At 38.6% G+C, this 25,207-nt stretch overlaps 2 protein-coding genes across 2 annotated transcripts; both read right to left on the bottom strand.

Moving 5' to 3' along the window:
- Positions 1 to 4,560: 4,560 nt before the first annotated feature.
- On the bottom strand, positions 4,561 to 15,712 carry MONOS_14333 (uncharacterized protein; the record flags this gene model as incomplete). Its single annotated transcript, XM_067867128.1, has 2 exons — positions 4,561 to 15,197; positions 15,643 to 15,712. The coding sequence occupies 2 exons, from the start codon at positions 15,710 to 15,712 to the stop codon at positions 4,561 to 4,563; spliced, it is 10,707 nt and encodes a 3,568-aa protein (XP_067732296.1).
- A 2,022-nt stretch (positions 15,713 to 17,734) lies between these two features.
- MONOS_14334 (uncharacterized protein) lies at positions 17,735 to 24,120 on the bottom strand (the record flags this gene model as incomplete). The annotated part of the gene is made up of 2 exons (XM_067867129.1): positions 17,735 to 23,940; positions 24,018 to 24,120. 2 exons carry the CDS (start codon positions 24,118 to 24,120, stop codon positions 17,873 to 17,875), a joined length of 6,171 nt encoding a protein of 2,056 aa, XP_067732295.1. The 3' UTR covers positions 17,735 to 17,872.
- Between the last annotated feature and the right edge of the window lie 1,087 nt (positions 24,121 to 25,207).

Genomic DNA, 25,207 nt, shown 5'->3' with positions numbered 1-25,207 from the left:
AAAAATGCTTAGTAATTGCTGCAAATTTCTGTGTTCCAAATGAATGAATAACAACACACCCAAAAAATTGAACACTTGCATTCCAAGATGAATTATTCTAAAATGAATAGATAAACTGTCAAACCAATATTTTTGATTTAAAAAAAATCTGAACACAATGATTATCATCGATTTTGTAAGAAAAAAACAGATTAAAGGATATTTAACTCCAGCGTTCAATATTTCGATATGAGAGTCATGTTTAGAGAGTGTTTTAAAGATTTTGAAAAACATTAAAAAATACATTAAATGAAAACAATACGTTGATTTTCATTGCATTCAACAACGAGGCTCCTCTTGAAAAAATTAATGACCGAAATCAAATATTGAACCCAGAGCTTTATCGGAAGTGTTTCTTTTTCTTTTTTTCACTTGTGGACAGTACATTTTCGAAAGTATTTTCAAATGGATTTCCATGCACTTTTTCTATATCAGAAAATTTTCATATAGCTTCTTCACAAACAATAGCTCTCTTTTCATGTTTTTGAGTTTTGACGCTTTCTGTTTATTCAGAAATACAAGATCTTTTGTTAAAAATTATTGTTGATTCATTTTCACAATATTTAAAAATGTTGCATTTCAATGAAAAACATGAATTCGGTTTTTTTCATTTTTTCCAGTTGAGTGGTGCAGTTTTCAAAGAAATCATCTCCTGTTTGGATTTCATGCTAATGCTACTTGAAAGAGAAGGTTTATTTGTCACTTTTTCAACCATCGAAGAGGCTTCAATTTTCTGCAGAAGACACTGATTAACGGAAGAAGAGTCAAAAAGATAAATTTCACATATTTCAAATGATTACAATAAATTTTTCACAAAAAAGAATCCTTAACTGAATCAGAAACAGGTGGAATAAATGCTTTTTGATCGGAAGATACAGAGAAATCCGAAGGAACCAGAAATGTTCTTTTCAAACATTTTTTTGAAATGTTCAAATACAAATCTGTCCAAGGGCTGAGTCAGGTGAGTAGTATGTAAAGGAAGAATTGTATGAAGAAAAAAATGTTATCTGCACCATGACATTTCCGAAAAAAAAAGGCGAGACGAATGACCATCTAGGATAATCAAATCTTGAACAAATGGTTCATTCAACTCTCTTATTTCTAAATTAATTATTGAAGATGAAATTTCGATATTTTTTCCGAAATCGTTTCTTGTCTTCAATCCATTCCCATTTGCAAAACATTGCTCCAATTTGACTTCTATTTTTTGAAATCATCGGAAAGGATCTGAGATAGCTACAAGATCCCATGATCCAGTGATGTTCCCTCAGCAAACAGTGCAAAACAATTTTGCATTTTTGTATCTTTCTGATTCAGGAAAAGGAGAACCTGCACTAATTATGAAACGACTATTTTTTTATATGACTGTTTCACGCAATAATCGGCCTTGAACATGTTGATCGAATCCAAAAATATCTTGAATAAATCAATGACACTTTTTAACAAAGAAAATTAATTTTTCGAATTTTCACTTGTTTGAGACTTTAATCAACAGAAACCAATGAACGTTGATTTGATTAACTTCAATAAGTTGGATTTCTCCATGAATCAACATTCACATTTCAGTAATTTCGAAACACTCCAAAGCAGGTGTGTGTTTTTTAAAATTTCACATAATAACGTTTTCTGCCTGAGAAAAATAAAATAGATTGATTTGAAAAAAATATTAAATCGCATATAAATCAAATGAGATCTGAAACAGCTTTTTTTTGAGCAAGATAAAATAGAAGTTGCGTTATCTTCAAATTATTCCATTCATTCTTTATTAAACAATCCTGGACAGCAAATGCGATGAGGATCTCATCTGCTTTTTTTTTTGATTCCATATACCAAAAGATTGAGGAATATATAAAAATTTTGACATACACGATATCAGAAGGTTTTATTTCCGACTTTTTTAAAAAAATGGGTTATATTTTTTTATCCAAAATCTTTCTGTTAAAAATTTAGGTGCAAAAAATACTCTTTTAGTATTGAATAATGAATGCAAAAAATTCAAAACTCAAAATAATGACAAATTCATCAAGAATTGAATCTGAATCATAATTTTTGGAAATTTTTATTATGCGTCATTCATTTTAATTAAAAGTTCACCACATAAAAACAATATTTTTTTGGAAGAATCAACACTTTTAAATTAAAGCCATGATTTCAAAAATTATCATACAAAAGAAATCCAACTTTTCAACCTTTAAAGTTCACCTGCAAATTTGTACGAAAGCTAGCACTTAAAATTATATTTTCATCAAAAGAAAAGATGAAATTCGCAATTGAATTATTTGAAAAAAAAAATGAAAGGAATGCGTTTTTCAATTCTGGTGCAAGTGAATTTTTTCTGAAAAATAAAAAAAAATTACGTAATTCATAAAGTCAATTTATTTTTTAAATTTCCTTATTGTTAACAACTTGAAAACACATCTGAAAAATGTATTCATAGGGTCAACTTTTTAATGGGACTTTTTTACTTATTGGCACTTTTTATGTTTGAAGCTGCCAATCAACAAAAAGTCCCCAATGAATTTCAACACATACACCACACTTTTTAACTTGTTTCAGCCGATACTTTTGCAGTTTGTTTTTATATTTTTATTCATTAGTCATTGAGAAATTTCGTTTTTTTAGTTAAATTTGAATGGACATTTACCAGCCAACCAGGCAACGCCCATGAAATCGGGGACATGTTTTGAATAGCTTTTACTAAGATCTATCAATTTTTATATTCTTTTTTTTCACAAACACTTTTTTCTTGTTTTTTTTCACATTTCATTTTTTAACAAAATGCAATAACAAAACCGATTATTTCTTTGTTTATATAATGAAATGATAAGAATTAAAATATGATATACAAAACAAACACTTTTATAATGAAATGTTGAAAATATTAATCATTGTTTTTTTCAATTTATCTTGAACAGCAAAATGGGACCAACTGCTTTTGATCTTTGATCAAACTTTTGTTGTTTTGATGATTTCTTAACAATTAGAAAATTTTAATATTCAACTTTTAATACACATCATCATAAATATGTTTATTTTACATATCATATTTTTATTTTTATCATTTCATTATATAAACAAAGAAATAATCGGTTTTATGTTTGCATTTTGTTAAAAAAATGAAATGTGAAAAAAAACAAGAAAAAAGTGTTTGTGAAAAAAAAGAATATAAAAATTGATAGATCTTAGTAAAAGCTATTCAAAACATGTCCCCGATTTCATGGGCGTTGCCTGGTTGGCTGGTAAATGTCCATTCAAATTTAACTAAAAAAACGAAATTTCTCAATGACTAATGAATAAAAATATAAAAACAAACTGCAAAAGTATCGGCTGAAACAAGTTAAAAAGTGTGGTGTATGTGTTGAAATTCATTGGGGACTTTTTGTTGATTGGCAGCTTCAAACATAAAAAGTGCCAATAAGTAAAAAAGTCCCATTAAAAAGTTGACCCTATATGAAATGTTTCAGTTATGGTTTTATTTTATAGTGTTTTTAACGAATACTACAATATCACTATAACAACGAATGATTTCATCGCAAATAAAAGATGAAAAAAAAAATGACAATTGTCATGTGATAAAGTCAATGTTCACAGATATTTATCTATTTTTGTTGCATATGTTAAAAGATATGTGGGAAGAAATAGTTTGCTTTTTGTAATATATTCATTTCATAATTTTCAAATGGTTTTCTCAATTTTGAAAGACTCCATATTTTTTTTTTTAATTTTTATGAATTGTTATGGAAGACCTATTGTGATACAATTGCAGAAAAGGTTTGAAACCAATCTCAGTTTTTTCACAAATTCAAATAATTTGATCAATTTCTCAAATATCTGAAGTTACATATCTTTTTGAGATCAAAAAAAAAAAAAAAAAAAAAAAAAAAAAAAAAAAAAAAAAAACTTGCTTCATTTTGAAAATAAAAACAGACAGAAATTGTTTACGAAAAATTTAACGAAAGAATTCGAAAAACGGAAACATAACGTTAAACCAAAAAATCTTAAAAGTCTAAATATCACATATCACAAAAAAAGTTATTACTCTCATAGCATTTTCAGACACCTCTCTCGTTGTGTCTCTCTATCTTCAGGCTTTTAAAAGCAGCGCACTCAACGGAAAACAGAAGGAATGCATGCTAAGGAGTGAGAAGAAAATCTCTCCTCAGCAGGCATTGCTGAGCAACAATATTAAATATTTTTCTTCCCACAAACAACAAAAACATTATCCTCATCCTCTCCCGTTTGCATCCTTTTTCTCTTCAAACTAGGTTAATCTTTTCATTTCAATCAATCAGCGAAGAAATAACTTGGAAGAATTTCTCTTCAAAAGAGAAGAAAAGAAGAAGAAGAAACTTGCATACATATTTTGCAGCATCTTTCGGCTTTGCTCACCATATGGGTGCTCACATAATGCCATCTGTTCTGAACAAACTCAGTAAACATTCATCTGAAACTCATCGGTTCAGCAGCTCTTGTTCAGCACCCGTCCTTTCACTTCTCTTGTTCCAGCTTCACCTTCAACTTTTAGCATCTGTATCCATCATCGCTTCTTCCGCTTCCACTTTCATTTTCCCTCCTCAGATCAATCGCGTCTGACATCGTAACCATCACAGCTCCAGCTGGAAAATGTCCAATCAACTCTCGCTTCACTTCTCCAAGCGTCTTCCGCTCTGACAGCTGCCCTGCCCAACAGCACTTCACAAGCTCACTCCAGCTCACACACTCAACAGCTTCCAAGTTTGGCCTCTCTCCATTCACAATCTTCTGCCCTGCCACCTCTGCTGGATACTCACCAAACGGGATCTGAAGCGTCAAGCACTCCCACAACATCATCCCGATTGAGAATGCAGCCGACTCCTTCGTTGCTCCCATCTTCTTGTTAATCTGCAGCTCTGGCGCCTTCCACCTCAGGCACTCTTTTTTGAAAGCATCTTCATCTTCAAATGCAGACGAGGGCAGAGAGTCATCATCATCATCATCATTGCCACTAGCAGATGTGACAACAGTTGATGATGAGATGGATGAGGAATCTGAGTCATCATCAGACAATAAATCAGAATGCATGACAATGCATATCACCATGTGTTCTGAGAAGAGAACAATGTGAGGACTCAGATTGGAAAGAGATTGAAGAGGGTTTTCCATTTCATCAAACGAGTACAGCGCAAGGTTGACCACCCAGAACAGGATCTGAGCAGCTGTCATTTCTCGCTCTTTCAGTGTGCCAATTGCCATCTCTTTTGTCTTATTCAGCCCATGCAACAACATGAACAGCGAATCCCTCAGATCCACAATCAATTTCTCATGAGGTGATGAACAGGCCATTGCATCCACCAAGTTCGACATCGACGAGGTTGTCGGGCACAGATCTTCTCCTCGAACAAAAGTGGAATCTGAATCAGTTGAACAAGAAGAAGAAATTGATGGAGATGGTGTTCTCTTCCTTATCTCTTCTTCCTCATCTTTCTCCAGTGCCCAATCGGGAATCTTGTCTGAGTCTTTTCCAAGGATATATTCTGTTGAGCCACTCTCGGAGAGAAGATGCTCCGATGACTCAGAGTGTCCTAAACTTTTCGCGTACACTCTTTTCTTCATCTTTTCTTCATTCTTCTTCTCTGCCTCTCTCTCTGCTTTCCTCCACTGCTCCTCTGGAGACATCTCCATCGTCACCATCTCAATCGCCTTTGGATCCTTTTTCACTGTGTCTTCCACAATCACCTCCAATTCTTCAGTTCGTCTCTTTTGTTTTCTCCATCGTATTGTGACAAGAATGGATACAATAAGAACAATCAACAAGATCACGACCAAAACAATTATAATAACTGTTGAAGATGAGGATTTCCCTTCTTTTCCCACTTCAGAAAGATTTCCATCTTCATTCACCTTTGTTTCACTCTTGTTCTTCAGAATCAAAGAATTGGAAAAACTCGGTGTCGAAGGATCTCCATATTGAAGCGACACAGAAACTTCTGTTTCATTTTCGACATTTCCCAGCTTTTCTGTTGATACCCATGAGTGAACTTCATTCTCTGAGATAAACCCATCTGTGTCAAAACCGAATTTCTCAATCTGCTCTTCGCTGACCCTCCTGAAAACTAATCTCAACATCAGATTGCAAGGCAAAAGAAGCTGACCTTTTAGCTTCAGCTTTGTCGCAGTTCCTTCATCTTCTTTCTCCACTGACTCTAGCAACGGAATGAAAAATGAAGAAGTGCATTCCCCCACTATTCCTTCCATTTCACAATTCTCACTCACGATCCATAAGGATGAATTTCTCACAGCTCCATCCCCTCCCTTCAGACTCCTGATGTTCAATATTGCATGGTCTGTGCAAATAATGTTCCGTCGAGCAGATGGATATCCTTTCACTGACGGATCATTCCCTGAAAACATGCTCATCATCACCCCAACGTTCCCACTTGATACAGATAATCCACCAACTTCCGAATTCTTGATCGTTGTATCATTAAGTTCCACATGAGAATTCACACAATCAACAAGAGATCCATTCCATTTGCACAGTTCATCTCCAGCACTCGAGGAAAGTCTGTTTATGTTCCTCTTATCTCTCTCAATTTCTCCATCAACAACACTCGATTCAATAATCACATTTGAACATGAACTTATTAACAAAACTTCTCCCTTTTCATTTTTCGTGTTTGCACAACTTCCAAATGTGCTGTTTCGAATAAGCACGGGAAAGTGTTTTGATTTGAGCCTTATTACACTTCCATCCAATGAAGAACATGTAATATTCTTCGTATCTGCACCACTAAGCTCTATCATTCTTTCTCCTTCTTGTTCCCAAACTTGTTCCCCATCATCATCAACATGAATGCACCATCTATCACAAGTGATATTGCTCATTCCGATCTTCTCCATCAAGACACTCTCACAGCCACTCTGGCACTCGATCAGACAGCTTGATGTCACATGCAACGACTCAAACTTGATATCAAACAACTGAGCACTCCCTCCCCCAAAGCTTAGACAAACAAAATGAAAGTCACTCAATTGTTCATCTGATTCCAGTCCACTAAAACCACATTGGCTCATCAAGAAAAATCCAGACTCGACTGCAAAAAGCGTTGAATGTTGCAGCGTTTGTGAGGTTTGCACCACAAATACAAGATACAAAACGGACACAAAACCTTCACTTCTCACAACTGCTTCAATCCCTGGAACAAAAGCATTCTCCATCACAGCAACAACACCTTTCTTTCCAGGTGCATTAAGAGCCGTCAGCGTCAAATCATGGAGATCCACCTTACTCATCAACTTTGACTCTTCATCCACAAGCATCCTCGCTTCCACATCTCTCGTCACATGACCCAACCCATACTCAATGGACAAGCACGGATTCGCTCGACTTCCGCAATTTCGCTCATTCTTTCCATTCTTCCCCAAGGCACTCGACAATACAATACTGTCAGACTGAAAGATTGCAATGATGCTCATCAAATCAATTGGCTCGCTCGTGTGCTCCGTTCTGTCTATCCCACAGATTGCATTCAGTCGCACATACACAGACTCCCGCAGATCCATCAGAAACTGTGTCTCATTTATCTGACTGGAAATTCGATGGCACTCAACAAATATATCCCGCCCTGCTTTTGCACTGTTTGCACTAAAATTCATGTTCACAAAGCAAAAGTCAAGATCCTCTGTCAGTCTCGTCGCAACATACACACCCCCTCCTCTCCCCTCCATCGAGCACCCACACCTCACCATCAAGCAATCAACCATTCTCATAACTCCTCCTTCACTCAGTTCAAACAAGCACACTCCACCTTTCATCGACTTATTCCCTAGACAACCTTCAAATCTGCTTCCATTCACCACCAACCCTGCTCCTCCACTCCCTTCACTGATCATTCCACTCGGCTCAACACCATTGCCAGTGATGGATGAAAAAGTGGAATTGCACAAAGACAAAGCACAACCCTCATGTAATCCCTTCACAGATTCCTCCATCGCAAATGTCTCCACAACAGATCCGCTCCTGATGCTCACTGATATGAAGACAATCTCATTAAGATCACACTCAACACCATCCCCGTTCACAAGCAGAACACTCTCACAAAAACTCGTCGATTCACAGCTCAGTCGACAAACAACCATTCGACCCTTTTCCATTCTTACCATGTTGATGTTTCCTTCTTGTTCAGGTATCTCTTTCAAACTGAAAGAACAATCTGTAATATTCAACATTCCATCTTCGTTGATGATCACCGCCTTCTTTTCATTCTGCAAACTTGACTGCACCAGCAAGTTGATCATCTCGAGCAACAAAGCTTTCCTGTTCTTCACATTCCCTCCACTCCCTGATGAATCGCTCCTTTCAAATTCAAATGTTGCCATTTGATTCTCAAAACCATCCGCATTTGTTATTCCATGAGGTGAAGCAGCTTTTCTGCTGGAAAGAGATGCAGAGGCAATGACCATTTCTGAGAGGTCAAATCCATCTGTGATCTTTGTCTTTTCCCAAATGAATATTGCCTTCTTTTCAGCTCCTGCCTCCAGTTGTTGCATCCCTCTCCAAAACGAACAGCATGGATCCCTTTTGCTCCCACATCTCTTCACATCAAATCCCTTCTCTCCAACATATATCTGCCCAGAGCTGAACGAAACAAGAAAACGGGACAGATCTGTTGCCTCATTGAACACATCCCTCCCCACAAATGCATTTTCATCATCCTTCAATGGTTCGAAATCAAAGCGAAAGGCTCTTTCACTCACTGTTCTGTTCAGATCCCTTTCCACAACAAAAATGTTTTTCCCTTTCCATGCCTCATTTCCATCAAACACCATCTCTTCAAACACAAATGGCGTTTCCTGATTCGCTTTGCTTGAGTCCACATACAAAAACCCTCCTTTGCTTTCCTCCTTCACACACTGGCATCTCACTGTTGTTATGTTTTTCATTTGAAGCCTCGTGACAACTGAGTCGAGAATGATTTTCATTGCTCCTCCTTCCTCACACTCACTTGAAATCCCTTCCACAGTGCATGAGCTGATGTTTGTGTCACACTGAAGCACAAACGGGGTGCTCACAAACTGAACTGTTCCTACAACACATTCTCCAATCTCAACTTTTCCTCTGATCCCTTTGATCAGATACACATCCACCTTCCTGCTTGAACTGCAGTCAAACAGACACTTGCGAACGATCAGAGCTTCACTTTCACTCATCGATGAGTATGTGATCAGGATCTCATGACCACTCGAAAACGAATATGGAAGAGCAAACACTAACCCAGCAAAACTCAATGCGCCTTGCCCAGTTATCACCGTTTTCCCTCTCTCCCCTTTGATTTCGGTTTTGAATTCAAGTCGACTTTTCTCCCCAGAGTCATTCGCGGAAGAACCTTCTGAACAAATTTCACATCCCGACAAATCATATTCGTTTTCAACAAATGTCCCATCTGTGATAACAACCCTTTTCGAATCCAAACTGCCCTTCACATTCTCAAATCCTCTCCAAAAAGACTGACATGGATATGTCTCACTCCCACAGCCAAGAACATCACACCCTTTCTTGCTCACTCGTATTTCTTCTGATACGTACTGAACCAACAACAGCTTCAGATCCACAATTACTCCTCCAAAGTTTGCCTCATCGCTTCCTGCAAAATCCACACACACTCTCCCTTCCTCATCAAATAGTACTTCTTCAAAACAAGTGCTCTTCATTGATTCATTCAAATCCACACTTCGAACAAACATATCCCTCCCAGCCCATGCAACGTTCTCAGAAAAACTCACATTCCCAAAAAAGAAAACTCCATTTCCTGTCATTTCAACAAAAACACTTCCACCCTTTCCATCATCCGTATTCACCGAGCATCCTTTGAGTGTGCTCGATCTTATTGTGAAAACTGAGTATTCATTCATTTCACTGTTTATCATTCCGCCATCTCCTTCATTTGCCAAACACCCAACAAAATTGCAGTCGTTCTCCACTTGCAGATTGCTCCCTTTTTCCATCCGAATCACTCCTCCTTTCTGCGAACTGCTCTGAGTGATGTTGGATGAGTTAACCATCATTTCTCCGCCTTGTCCAATTACAATTATCCCTCCACTTTCTCCGCTCACTTCACCGACTGATGAGTTTTCAACACTGGCATAGCACTCTCCTCTCACGCAGACCATCCCATATCCTCCTTTGAACGGCATCCCATGCACACTCACAGACACAAAACCAAGCTCTCCTCCTCTTCCATTCACAATCCATTCAAAGTACTGTCTTTTCTCTTCTCCAATCTTCCCAAATGAACAGCTGGTGATTGATAGTTTCCCACTCTCCACGCACACGAACTCGTCATACTCACTTTTTTCCTCAGGAAGCCAGATCCTCAGGCTGCTCAACATCAGATTGTTCGGCTCCAACGATGATGAAAGCAACAGATGCCCTTCTGCTTTCACATTCATCACACTTTCACTGTTCTTGCCCCTTATCGCCAATGGATGTTCTCTTCGCTCGACTTCCTTCTCCAGGTCTGCTTTCGTCTTGATTTGCACAATCCACTGGCTCTCATTCATCCGCCCCATCCCATATCCCACATCTCGACAAAACCCTTCCACACTGAACATCCCACAGTTTGCTTCATTCTTCCCACTTTCATCCACAAACACTATCTCTTCATCCCCAGGGAACAGATACGTCTTCAGAGACACACCTTCATTGCTCCCTGCTTCTCCATCCCCAACCCAAAAGTTATTCTCTCCAGCACCCTCATCAAACCCTTCCCAAACAACAAGCGTGATCATTGTTCGTGGCGAAGGACACACAACATACACATCCCATCCGATTAACCCCACATTCGATGCAAACATATTCCTTCTCACCCAATAATTCACTTCTGTGCTATCGATATTAATGAATAGCCCACCTCCTTGTCCACTCTGCTCTGAAACAATATTCTCCTTCACAGTGTTATCATCTAACTCCATCCTGCCACTGCTGCTCAACGATATCATCATCCCCCCGCCTTTCCCGTTTCCAATCAACGCACCGCAGTTTGTCATGTTGCACTGCCTCATCTTGAATGAGCACCCCTTCCCCACTTTTCCCTCAATTCCCCCACCATTTCCAATCTGCCTCTTCCAGTCACTCAACGATGTATTGTCCACAATTGTCTCCGCACACTCATCGACAGACAGCAACGCACAATTCTGCAACAACTCTGAACCTGAAACTGAAGAATCATTGATCCACATTGAGCAGAGCCTTCCCACCATCAGCCCCTTCTGCCCATTGCAGCTCACAGAATCAATGGCCATCCCACTGAATCGCCCCCTCGCTTCATTCCCTTCAACCACAAACATCCCACTATTCCCCAATTTCACGTATCTTGCTTCAAAACCCACAATTTCCAACGTCCCTCCCTCAACTCTCGCAAAATTATACTCAACACTTTTTGTTTCATCACTTCTCCAGGCACACGAACAGCCAAGCATTTTCATTGTTTTCTGACCAACAAAAAACAAATTCATTCTTGCAATTGGCCCAAATTCAAATGGCGCATCAAAACTCATATCGCTAATCTCAACATCCACAAATGATTCAACCACGTTTGATCCTTCTCCTGTGATGTTTCGCACAAACTTCGTTTGCAGGCTCTTGTCAAGGCCTCGCAAAAAAATATTCTTATTGCTGAATGAAAGGCATTCTTTGAATGCAAACGAAGGATAAATATGGATCTCAGTCACATTTTGACTCGATTTGATCCGGCGGGAAAGAAGAAATCCAACACTTTCACAAGGCACATCTCCAAATCCACATCCCGAATGATCAAACCCTTCATCCTCTTTTCCTCCAACATAACCTCCACCCCCAATTTCCCTAAAATAGACCTCAAGAGGAATCCAATATTCTGTTTTGGTTGTCGATTCCTCAAATCCCATCAGATCTTCTCTTTCCATTCCTTCCATCCCAAACTTCATTGTGCTGTTGTTCACAACAATGTCCAACTGCATCGCATCCGCAAACATATTCCTCCCTTTCCAGGCACTGCAAGCCTCAAATTTCAGCTCTGAGAGTGTCAATACGCCACTTCCATCCAACAGCTCAAGAAACATTCCCCCTCCGAGCCCTCTTCCAACACTCTCCGAGTCTTCAGCCGGAACAGAACAGTTCTTGAATCCAACTTTCTCCATTGTCAGCTCAATTCCCGCATCCAACACCACAAGCAATCCGCCTCCTTTCAGGCTCATTCCTGCTTCACATGCTCCACCAATAGTCACATTCCTCATCCTCACAAACGGATTCTCCCCACTTTTTCCTCTCAAAGTCATGCATCCTCCATTCCCATTCCTTTGGCTCACATTACACAATACACAATCTTCCATGGTGATTTTTCCTCCATTCTCCACAGTAAATCCAGAACAGCCATGGAATCCAATTCCATCTACCAAGCACACACCCTTCATCGTCAGATCCCCACTGCAAACATGAATCACGCCGAACTCAACAAAAACCCCTTCTTTGTCTCCCAAAAACGCAAATACGCACTCTGTCAACTTCAGATTCTTCTTCGAAATAAGAAAACTGCAATGACTTTCCTTCATGGAGAGTGGAAGTGCAAACGAAATGTTTTCAAACCTGATGTTGCTCGCACACTCCACAAGGCCTTCTTGCTCCACATCTCCATTGTCATGAACATCAACCTTTATTCCAGGTCTGACCTGAGAGGTCACGCTCATGGCAAGCAGGGGAAAGGCAAATTCACCATTTATCGATGATCTAGATTCAAGCATCACAGACTCCACGTTGTTTCCTGCTCGTCTTCCAGCACAATAATCAACTGTCAAGCACGGAAACGAAGCAAATCCACAAAAATCGTGATCAGTTCCACAACTCCCATCAACAGCCAGCTGCGTTCCGACTGAGCACAGAAACACATGAAGCGGAATAACACATGATTCATTCCCATTTTCCATCCCGCTCAGCTGCAGTGCATCTGTTGGAATCGTTTTGAAATCGAAAAACTCGAATGACGAGCGATTAATCACTTCTCTCAGATGAACTCCTCTCTCACACAAAACAAACACATCCTTGCCATATCTCGCATCATTGTTTTCCAATGACCCAAAAGTCACATCCCCTCCAATCTCGAATTTCAACGGAACCTCTTCCACCCTGATCATCATCCCCCCTCCTCTGCCATTTACCCCTTCACCACCTGGTGCTACACAACCATCAAACGCTGTTGTTCCATTGATGAACAGTTCGTTCTCTCCCTTCACTTCAGCCATCATTCCCCCACCACACGAGCTGCTTCCAACCACACCACACCCACTGAAGTTGCACGAATCAATCGCCATCCTGATTTTCTTCTTCTCAGCAAATATGCAACCCCCATTTCCGCTCTCTTTTTTCACTCCCACCATTTTGCATTCACACAGCACAACTTCACATCCCCCATCAACCCAGATCATCGAGGAAGATGAAAACTCAATCCCAGTTTCACTGATGAATGATTCCATGTGTATCCTTCCTCCTGTCACCCTCACAATGCTGAAACTCACTTTCTGCTCAGAAAACATATCAACCAAGGATGCTGAGCAACATTTCATATGAAGAGTTCCTGATGAACATGAAATGAACGATGTTGCAGCTCCCAGATTCGCTGGAAGATAAAATCCTATGTTTGCAAATTCTGTCTGATTTTTCACCATTATCATCCCCTCAGATGTTACTGAATCGACCTTTGCCGCTTCAACCCTTTCTCCCACAAGCTCGCAGCTCACATTCCACGCGCAGTCTTCAATCGCAACAACTTCATTCAAAACAAAGTTCGGATTGAGGATTATGGTGCAATCACTGTTCGGAAACTGAACAGAACTCAGGAAGTTCATCGTTGAACAAGGATAACCGTCAAACCCACAGTTGTTGAAATCCTTGCAATTCCTTCCCCCAACAAACCCTGGAATAGGAAATGGCTGAATCATATAAATAGACAAGGGAATAATGTATTCCTCATCACTGCTTTCGCTCCCCGTTGCATCATTGTCATGCTCTCTATCTGCTTCAATGCAACCCTTGAAATGTTCCTTTGAAACAATCCTCTTCAAATCATCCCCAGAAACAAACATGTTGTTCCCTTTCCATGCCTGGTTGTTGGCTCCAAATCCCAAACCATCAAAAACATAACCAGTAGCTCCATCATCCACTCTGAGATACACTCCTCCCCCCTTTCCTTTCAACCCTCCCTCATTTCCCGCAGAGCACACATCAATTGAGCAACTCAATGTTGCTCCTATCTTCAGTGTTCCTCCACTTCTGACAACAACATCCACACCCCCTCCTTTTCCCTTTTCACTTTTGCATCCCATAAAACTCGCATTCTCAATGATAACAACTTTTCCAGAACCAACAACCCCGCTCACTGCTCCTCCATCTCCATTCATGTTAGTGATCTCTGAGATGTCAACCGATGTCAGATTCAGCTCACATGCTTGTCCAACTGAGATCAGCGATGCACTTGACACACAAAAGTCACAAAAAACCACATTCTCCATCTTTGTTCTGCCTTCTTTCAAATCACAAGCTGATTTTTCAAAATACGATTCTTCATATCTATCTCCCTTCACAACAGCTTCTCTCACACTCAATGTTCCTGCAGAGGTTATTGTGAAAAGCGATGACTGTCCACACGATGAGCTTCTCGAATGGATCAAAGTCATTGTTGATAGCTCCAGGCTTCCACTCGATATTTCAAACAGTCCTCCTCCATCTCTTGTCACTTTCGAATACAACACCGTTCTTTCTTTGTCTTCTCCACTTATTTCCACACTTTCGCTCCCAATCACAATGGTTTCTTCTGCCTTCTCTCCTCGGTGAACAACCATCGGCAATTTCCCTGATCCTCTCCATCTGCTGTCGAAGGTGTATTTCAGCGTCAGACACAAAAAAGTTTCGTTTCCGCAATTAGCATCGTCACTTCCACGCTGAGCAGATGAATGAAGCTTGACCATCGGCTTGGGCGAAGGTGGAAAAGGAATCCAATTTTCATGGCCTGATGCTCCATTATCAATGAACAAATGTGGCTCAATTGATGTTGAGAAAGTCTCCACAAATGACTGTTTTGTCAAATTACTCCAGTTATTTAGTGCATACACATCACTTGCATGAGCTCCCGTAATTGTTGCCTCATTTCCTGAGAAAAAGCATGTCACAAATGAAATATTGAAAAACGAGGAAGATTCGAATGGAACATATACTAATATCCCCCCTGTTCTTTTCGCTTTATTATTTTCAAAAAGACAATCATGGAATTCAAAGTTTTTTCCACTGTAAGAAATTCTTCCTACTCCAGAATCATAATCTTTGTTGTTATCAGCGAAAACGCATCCTGAATATGATGCGCCTTCATGATTATCACAGAATTGGATAACTCCTTGATCAGAAGGGCTGCTCAAAAATCGACAATTCAGAACTGAAAAAAAGACTCTTGAGCGAAGACAAGCCGCTCCACCATATAATGCTCTGCAATCTGAAAAATTTGATTCTTCCAATAAAAACTGTTCATATCCTGATATAAATATTGCTCCTCCATGCGGATCAATAGCTTTTGTGCAATTGCATTTAAAAAATATGCACACTCTTATCATCAAAGCAGCACTGCTGGAAATTGCCCCTCCCAATTCTTCGCTTTGAGAGCAAAAACTGCATCTTTCAAAGCTATGATTGCCAGTTAACAGCTCTTGCCTTGTGTTGAATGTCGAGTTTATTGATGTCGCTGAAAGAAGTCTCTTTTTCCCAAAAAATGCATTGTTGTGATCCAGCGCATTCAATTTGAATGTGCATGATTCGGTTCTAACAATTGAGTCTTGTTCAGTAATTGAATTTCTGAACTCTTTCAAGTGTTGAAAAGGCAACGATGGCTTCTGAAGGGATCGATTGGAAGAATAAGTTGAAGAAGAAGAAAGAAAAGAAGAAGAATGACAAGGAAATGAAATTTGGTTTTTCTGCAGTTGAGTGATGTTGATGAATGAACAGCCCTGAAGATGCGCCCAGTTGCTTCCTTTTCCAATGAGAACAAACGAATCCTTTGCAACAATCAGCGAACAAATCGAACTCTGCTCAATCAAGAAATGCGTGTCTTTCCCTTCACACAACGGACTTGAACAGGATGCAGGGCTTTGTGAACTGCTTATTGATATGTTGAAAATACTCACATTCGCTGTGGAAGTCTTTGTCAAAGAAGAATAATCGCAGCTGCTTCTCACTTTGCAGCATTCCAAAGAAAGTGCTCCTTTTCTCTCTATTTCAAATGTTTGCTTGATGCCCTCATGTCTCAGCAAAAAAACTTTTTGATATGTTAAAGAAGAATTTGACAGAAAACAAAAGTGAGAAATTCTTGTAAATTCGTCTTTTCCACATTTACTAATTTGCGATATCTGCCATTGTGATACCATTTCATGCAATTCTAATTTTTCAGTTGATTTTCCTTCTCTATTTCCCCAGAAGTTAAATTGAAGCCTATTCTTGTATTTTTCATTCATTTGAAATGGCAAGTTGTCAAATTCTCTTTTTTGACAACCGACGCAAATGCACATAAAAACAATCACTAAAAACGGAAGAAATCCGTTCTCAATGAAATTGTTATTCTTCATTTCAAAATAATGAAAATAATATATTTTTTTTTCTTTGATCAAGATATGAATAATTAATTCAAATCAAATGATCAGAGTATTCAATTAAAAGATTTCTCCTTCATGCGCAACTCATAGAACACACTCCATGAAGAGGCTACAATTTGCCATGAAAGATGTTTATTTTCTTTTATAATGTTTTGCACATATCTCAATGAAATAAACACTTCGTTGGGGTAATAATTGAGTGATAACAAAGAAAAAAGGTTTTTCTTCATTATAGATTTGCTATTTGTGGAAAATGCTTAGCAAATCGTAAAATATGTATGAATGCATAATTGAATGCAATTTGGAGCACTGATCATAAAATAATATTGAGATTCTTCGACTGTTTCATATGAAAATGAGGCCCACTTCTCCAAAGCGACTTTTTGGAATGAAACACAATTCCTTGTGATTCTCCTGAGTTGTTTCTACATGCATTATTCTTTCTTTACTTCTGGAACGAAGATTACAGAAGGACGTATGGGGAGATTAATTTTTTGAATAATTTATTTTTTTGATGAATGCAGAAAAAACTCTAATCATGTGTATTAAATGCAAAAATAGGGAGAAACTCATTTATTTCATAAGATGAACAACTGCCGATTGATAGAGCAATTTTTCCCCCACGATCAAAATGAATGATAGATGATAATGCTTATTATATTCAAATGACTTTTCATAGGCTTTGAACAAAAATGTTTTTCCATTCTTGTATTTTTCTGATAGACAGAGAGCTTGAATTTTATTTGTTCATATTTTGGTTTGATGCAGAAGAAGAGAAATTTGATATCCATCTTTTTTTTAACAATTGATCATATAAGTATAATCAATAATCTTTAAACAGGATTTTTGCATGAGCGTATAATTCGAAGATGTCGTTGGATTGGACTGAGTATTTTTCATTCTCTTCTCATTTCTATGCTCAAGATTTTTATCACAATTTGAAATAAAACTGAATCTCAATTTTATCCGTCTCCTTGAAATTTTTCAAAATTTTTCATTTCTCAAGCAACCACTTCGAATCTTCATTAAAATTATTTTCAAGAGAATGCAATTTTCGAGATTTTTAACCCAGCGTCGCTTTGAAGTTCCTTAGGTTTATTATATTAAATGATAAAAAGCTAATAAATCAAGTATTTCAAAATTAAATTGAATACAAACATTGAGAAAAAAAAGGAAATGACCTATTTTATTAATAATCATCATCTTCTTCAGCAAGTCTGACTGCTTTATCAAGATTTGCAAAAAATGCAGCATCATCTGGATCTTCGCACGCACGCAAAAGGATGCCTGAATAAGATGATGATGCAGCATTTCCACTCAACGATGATGGATTCCAATCTGCTTCTCCATTTCCTTTGGAGCCGTCCCGAGGAGCAGACATTTGCTCATTTTTGATCGAATTATCCTGCGAATAGTCAATTTGAGTTGAATGAACTGCATCAGGAGTGCCATCTTCATCAACGATATGCACTGCCTCTTCATTTTCCTGTTCATTGTTTTCATTCGCAAAGTCATTTTTGCTCTGTTCATCTTCAAATTTCACTTTTTTCTCATTGAAAGCATCATTTGACGTTAACACTGTTTCTTGCTGCAACTTCTTTTCTTCTTCAGGCTTTTGTTTCTCAATGACATCCATCCCATCCAATTCATTTGCATAACTTCGAATAGGTTCAACAGAACTCACAGTAAGGTCATTTGATACAGCAGACGACGCAGCAAAGGGAGATCTGGATGAGCTAAGCATTCGTTTGCGCTCTTCGGAAACAGTTGAGTTAATTCTGCTGCTTGATCCGCTTCCGCTTCTTGGAATTCTCGAGCTATTTTGATTTGATTTTGAAGAAGAAGATGCGTTTGACATCGATGATGGCGTTGTTCCTTTTGCTTTTGTGCTGCTTCTCAACGACGGGATGCGCTTGTCTGCACCAGCACCATTTTCTTTGCTTTCGGAAGAAGTCGATTTTTTTGCTGAAATCACGCTGTGTGCGGTTCTTTTTGCACTTGTCGCACTAACAGAGTCACTGGATGAAGAATTAGCCGAAGAATTAGCTGAAGAATTTGGTGCAGACGGAGTTGATGGTGTTTTTGCAGAAGCTGAAGAAGGCTGTCTGTATGCTGGTCGGTTCGCTCCAAACCGAGGAGGAGTCAGGCTGCGCTGCCTTCTCTGCCCAAAAAGCGGAGGTTTCATACTCAAAACAACAGACTTCTTCGGTTTTGGCTGAGCAGCAGCCTTTTCTCCAGCAGCAACAGAAGAAGACAGTGAAGAAGAAGATGATGATGAAATGGATGCATTTGAAGTGTCTGAGGCTGATCCCATCAGTTTTGCTGATGAAAGCTCTGTGTCTTCAGAAGCTGAAGAAGACGATGAAGTGGATTGGATGTCTGCTGGTGAAGAAAGATCGTGTGGAGCAACGGGAGTTTCCACAGACGAAAGAGGCAGACGTAATTGCGATGTTTTTGTTTCATCCTGCTTTGCCCTTGCAAAATATCCACCAAATTGATTCTTTGCTTCCCTTCCTCGTTTTGTTTGCACTTCTTTTCCACTTTGTTGCATTTTGCTACTCTCATTATTGTCGAAATGGCTGTTTTTGTGTGAATTCTTATCTTCTTCTTTCTCCTCCTCTTCCTCCTCCTCCTCTTCTTCTCTTTCTTCTTTGTCTGCCTGTACAAATTGTACTTTTCTATCTTTTTTTTGAGTAAATTGTTGTGTTTTCAGTGTTTTTCTGCTAGTGGCACTTCCATTCGACCCTTTTCCTTCTTTTTCCTCTTTTGCTGGTATACCTTTTTCAGGTTCCTCTTTTGATGATTCATTTTCTGTGTTTGAAGAGTTTTCTACCATTTCACTTTCTTCCTCTTCATACAACAAACTTCGCTTGTGCTCCATTTGCTTTTGCTTTAAATCTCTATATTTGGATAAACGTTCGCTTTTTTTCATTCTCTGACTTTTGATTTCTTCATCATCATCATCTTCTTCTTCTTCCTCCACCTCTTCTTCATCTTCATTTCCCACGAAATTTCTTTTCGTTCCTTTCTTTCCATTTTTCTTCTGTTTGTAACTGCGTGTAAGTTGATTCTGTTCCTGAGATCCTTCGCCTTCATCGCCTTCTTCTCCTTCATCGCTCTCCTCCTTTTTCGCTTCTTTCCTCATCTGCCTCTCTTTCTCCCTCTTTCGCTCTCTTTCCTTGTCTCTCTTGCGCTTCAGCTTCCATTCCATCTCCTTCAGCTTCTGCAGCTGAAGCATCTGCTCCTCAATCGCCTTCCTCTCCTTGAACATCCTCAGCGCCTCGTCTCTTTTCCTCCATTTTTCCTCCTTCGCCTTCTCCCTCTCTTCTGCCTCCTGCTGCTGCTTCTTCTTCATCTCCTTGATCCGCTGCCTCGCACGCTCCTGCGCCTGTTTCTGCGTAAGCTCCAGCTGCTGCTGCTTGAGCATCTGCAGCTCGTGGCTCTCTTCTGAATCAGCTGCACTCTGCTTTTCGTTCTTATTCGTCATATTTTGCTTGGAAGTCGATTGATTGCTTGTTGGAAGTTTTCCTGAGGGATGAACAACTTTGCCTTTTGCTGATGAAGACGAGGCAACAGAAGCAGAAGAATGAATCGAACCAATCCTTGTTTTATTCTCTCTGTCTGTTGAAACATTTCTTTGAGCAGATATTCCTTGTCTGTTTTCTGTGCCTCTTTCGCTGCTTTTGGCTCTAACATAAATAGAGCCATTTTCATCTTTTCTGCTAATTTCAGCTGTTCTTGCTGTTCTTTGAGGAATCATTCTGTTTTGTGTGCCTCGTTCAGACAGAGAATTAGCACGAATTGAATGCGAAGTCAATGCCAACTGATCAGCAGCTGTTTTGTTTTCTTTTTTGAATCCAAAACTTTCTCTTTCTCTTTCTCTCTCTCTTTCACTTTCATCAGAAAAGTTCTCTTTGTCGCTTCTGCTGTCCTGCTCATAGCTCAATCCATCTTCTGTGCTATTTTCGTATTCACCCTCAGAATTGCGATTGTTTCTGTGCCGATGCCTATGTTGGCTGTGATGCCGGCGGTGTTTATGAGAATGGCGACGATAATCGCTCTCTTCTTCTGCTTCTTCTTCGATTTCTGCTTCGCTTTCTGCTTCTGAATATTTTTTCCTTTCTTGTCTGTGTTCATATAAATAATCTTCTGATGTTTTTGAGTGATTCTCCTTTTTGATCTCTTCTCTTTCTCTTTTAATACCTTCGCCTTCATCTTCCTCTTCTTCCAGTTCCAACTCCCACACTTCTTCTTCTTCTTCTTCTGCATCTTCATCCTCCTCTTCATCTCCCTCTTCATTTTCATCATCTTCATTTTCATTGTTCATTCTCTTTCTATTCATTACAAACAGCTTCCTTTCTTCTTCCATTTGAAACGCTTGATTCTTCTTCTCTGTGTGAAAAGGGAATTTTCTTTCTCTTTCTTCAATTTCACGCCAAAATTGTGGATCATCCACAATTCTTCCCTCTTTCTTTTGGCTTTTCTTGCCTGCTTCCATTCGCATTGAAGAAATCACTTCGTTTTTCGCCTTTTCTCGCTCTCTCATCCGATCTTTCTCTTTCTCCTTCTCTTTTCTCATCACTTCTGCCTCATCATCTTCTTCCTCGTCTTCCTCTTTTCTTTCTTTTTCCTTGTTTTTCACAAACGATGAAGCACCAATTGCTCTGTTTTCTGTTTTATTTTCCTTTTCCTGCTTTCCTTTGTTCTCTTCCCTCGCCAAATTCTTCTCTTCTTCTCGTTTTGGGCGGTTGATAATGTTAAATCCAAACCGATTTCTTTGAGTCAAAGCACTTTCTGAACGAGAAGTCAGTCGCTGCGATTGCGCTGGCTCTTTTGGCACTGAAATAACTTTGCCTGCTTCTCTTCTGCCTTCGCTATTCAGCTTAATTGCTTCTTCTTCTTCTTCCTTCTCAAATACATCCGCTTTCCTTTTATTTCCCCATCCTTTTTCGTATTTTCCGTGTTTTGTTTCTTCTTTTCCTTCTTCATTTTCTTCGCCATCTTCTCCTCTCTCCTTTTCTTTTCTTTTCCTCTGACCAATCGCTTCATCAAATTTCCTTCCCTCTCTCTCTTCTGCCTGTGTCCAATATCTGCTTTTCCTTTTATTCTGTTTGGGGCTGTCATCTCTAAGCGCCTTCTCAATCAGCTCATCCAGATCCCCATCTTCATCAAATGCGTCTTTTGCTTCTTCTTTTGTTTCTTCTTCTTCTCTTTCTTTTCCTTCTTTTGAACTTTCGGTATTTTCTTCGAGTTTCTCCCTCTTTCCTTTCAAATAGCTGCTTTCCTCTCTTTCCGTTCTTGGCTTCAAAGATTGCCTTTCCAAACTTCTGATAATTTCGTTTCGTCTTCTTTCTTTTTCCTCTTTCCTCTTTCTTTTCGCTTCGATTGCTGCTAACATCATCTGATTTTCGCTTTCTCGTTCAGAAAATTCATTCTCATTTTTTTCTCTCTGAAAATATTTGCTTCTTTCTTCCTCTTTTTTCGTTCGGTCGGTCCATTTCTTTGCTTGTTCTTTATCCTCTTCTTCTTCCTGTTTGCCGTTTCCTTCTCTCTCATATTCATCGTATTTATATCTGTCTTTTCTATGTTTGTGATAAGATTTTCTAACATCTTCTCCAAATTCAGAACTTTTTCTCTCCTCCAGCCTTGTTTTAGAAGAAGACCCAGAACGGAATTTCGTATAATTTTGATCATCATCATTATCATCTTCTTCTTCCTTTTCTTTGTTTTCTTCCCCTTCTCTTCTCTTCAGCCCACTTCGAACGTATTTCAGCGGAGATTGCTCGATTGCTTCAACCAGCTTTGCACGTGTCATCAACGGCGACGGAACAAGCAGCGACGAAATGCTTCTTTGAGACTCAGACAAAACCGGCTGTTCGTCTGCATTCTCTGCCTCTGCTGCTTCTCTTTCGCTTCCTTTGAATCTGAGTGAGCTTGACTCCTTTTCAGAAGACGTTCTATCAAATGAAGAAATTTCTTTGTTTTTGTCTTTCTCTTTCATCTTGTGCTTCAACTGGATGTAGTTCTGCAGCTCTTCCCATTCTTTCAGCAGAATCGCCTCTTTCTCTGCAATCAGCACTGAAACATCATTCGCATCCTCGTTTTCCGTTTGCATCTTCTTTCTGTTGAGTTGTTGTTTCTGCTGCTGTTGTTGATTCGATTGGCTTTGCTTAATTTCACCTCCTTTCTCCTTCTCTTTCTCTTTCTCCTCTTCGTGCATTTGCCTTTCTCTTTCTCTCCATCTCTCCATTTCACCATCTTCTTCTCTTCCATCTTCGCTTCTGTCCGTCCATCGTGTCGCAGCAGCCATTCCAGTTGTTGTTGAAGTGACAGGATTGAATGACAGGGCAGAAGAGCGAAACAATCGGCTTCCTCCAGCTGCTCTCGAAACAAGAGGCGATGGCGCATTCACCAGCGGAGTTGTCAGTGGAACATGAGGCTGTGAAAGCTGAGGAACTGGTGCTCGGGAGCTTGCTGTTGTTGATAATGCTGCTGATAATGATGTGGTTGGAGATGAAGATGAAGAAAATGAAGCAGACGTCTGGAGAGGTTGTGATGTTGCTAGAAATGAAGTGCCAGAAGATGAAGGAGCTTTTGAAGCGACTGTCTGAAGACGTGTAAATGAATCGTTCTGAGTAACTGGAACACTGCTTTGCACATTGCGGATTGATTCTTGTGCAGATGGAATAGATATTGCCGATGAAAGGATAGATTCTGTATGCTTCAAAGTGGATGGAAGCATGTTGAAAGATAATTGATTTGATGAGTGACGAACAAAGTTATGTGGCTGCAGTGCATCCATTTTAAACATAGATTCATTTTGAGTTGTTCCTGTTTGCGGAAAATTTATATCAGAAAAATTTGTTCGAAATGTGGTTGAATCGCTATCTGACGAAATGTGAAAAGTTGGTTGAGGCACAAAAGCTGAAGAAGGTGGTGGCGTACTTGTTCTGTGTTGAACAACATTTGATGATATGATTTCTTGTTGCGACTCAAGAAGTGGCGATTGAAGTGGAAATGAATGGGAATTTTCATCCAAAAATCGTTGTTGCTGAGTAAAATTTGATTGAAAATATCTTGATGTATTTTTTTCTTGTTGATTTGTTTGTCTCAAAGGAAATGGACGTTGAGGAGGGGGAGGTGGAAGAGAAGATCTTGATTGAAATGAAGATTGTGATGAAAATGCGTTGCTTGCTTGATATGATGGAGTTACCACGAGAGATGGGGAAATGCTCCTGGAGGATAAAATTTCCTGATCTTTTTTTCATATATATGTCAAAATTTCAAATTAAACCAATAAGTTAAATTTTTGGTTCAAATAATTTAAATCAAACCAAATGAAGGAGTTGAATTATTACTGAAAGTATCCATAGAGTTCTTTGCAAGGCCATATTGTAACGATGCCCGCAGTGGCGGCTTTGGCAGAAAAATAGCCATTCAAAATTTAATTGCATGCCCATTATACAATGCATTTTTTCGAAAAAATTTATTAGAAACTTCGTTTTTTAACAAGAAATTATAAATTATTGAAGTACAATAAATAAAAATAATGCACGAATATTTCATATGACGTTGTTTTTTTAAAATGAAGACTGTTTATTCAAATATTCAATTAAACTCATCTCGAAAAATAATTGAAAAATCATATTTTGTCTTTCAAAATCACTAATCGGTAAATATGGTGTATGCATTTAATGCATTAGCAATTCAATTTTATCAAATGTTGTGATATTTTGATATTAAATGGAAATGCGAGAATTTATCAACACATAAAACTAATTAAACAAAAAAAAAAAAAAAAAAAAAAAAACACTTTATTTAACATGTTTTCATCGCTTTTTAATATACATTTATTTTGAAACAAACACGATTGCAGGAACGTTTACTAAAGAAAAAAAGTTGAGGTTGAGATTTAATGCATAGAAATAAATAATTATCTAAAACAAAAATTGATGCAAAAGCTCACCTTATGAGCTTCTGCAGATTATTGACTTTAATATTTTTCCCCTCAAATTCCCTGCTACACAAACTGAAGCACATCCTCTGATAGAGAAAGCTCAGCTTCTGTCTCAAATCATATTTTCTTTTCAATCCAAATGGCATCTTCAGCTCTTCTAAATTTGAACTCTTCCCACAAAAAGCATCTGATAATCTCCTTTTTTTATCCTATCTCTCTTCCATCTCCTTATAATCCATTTATTTCCTTTTTCGTTTTCTTTATCCTATTTTTTAACAACAGTTTCGAATCAGATTCTTTCTAAATTTCGGCCTCAATCTCATGCATCTTCTTATCAAATTATTCTTTAACTCATTCACCTGCTTGCATTTATTAATTTCTTTCTTCTCTGAGTTCTTCCTTCTTCTGAACGCAGAATGCTGTATTTTTATGGATGCCACAAGTATTTGTTGTTTGTGAATTGTATATCATTCACAGTCTCAAATAAGAATCATCAACCACATCAAAAATTAAATACATATGAAAAACAAAAACAATGCAGAAATCAGCACAACAACAAATCCTGTT

The sequence above is a fragment of the Monocercomonoides exilis genome (assembly GCF_001643675.1).
Source record: "Monocercomonoides exilis strain PA203 chromosome Unknown scaffold9-1957334, whole genome shotgun sequence".
Classification (NCBI taxonomy): Eukaryota; Preaxostyla; order Oxymonadida; family Polymastigidae; genus Monocercomonoides; species Monocercomonoides exilis.
Note: the sequence above shows the minus strand (reverse complement) of the source record. Positions and strands in the feature narration are given on the sequence as shown.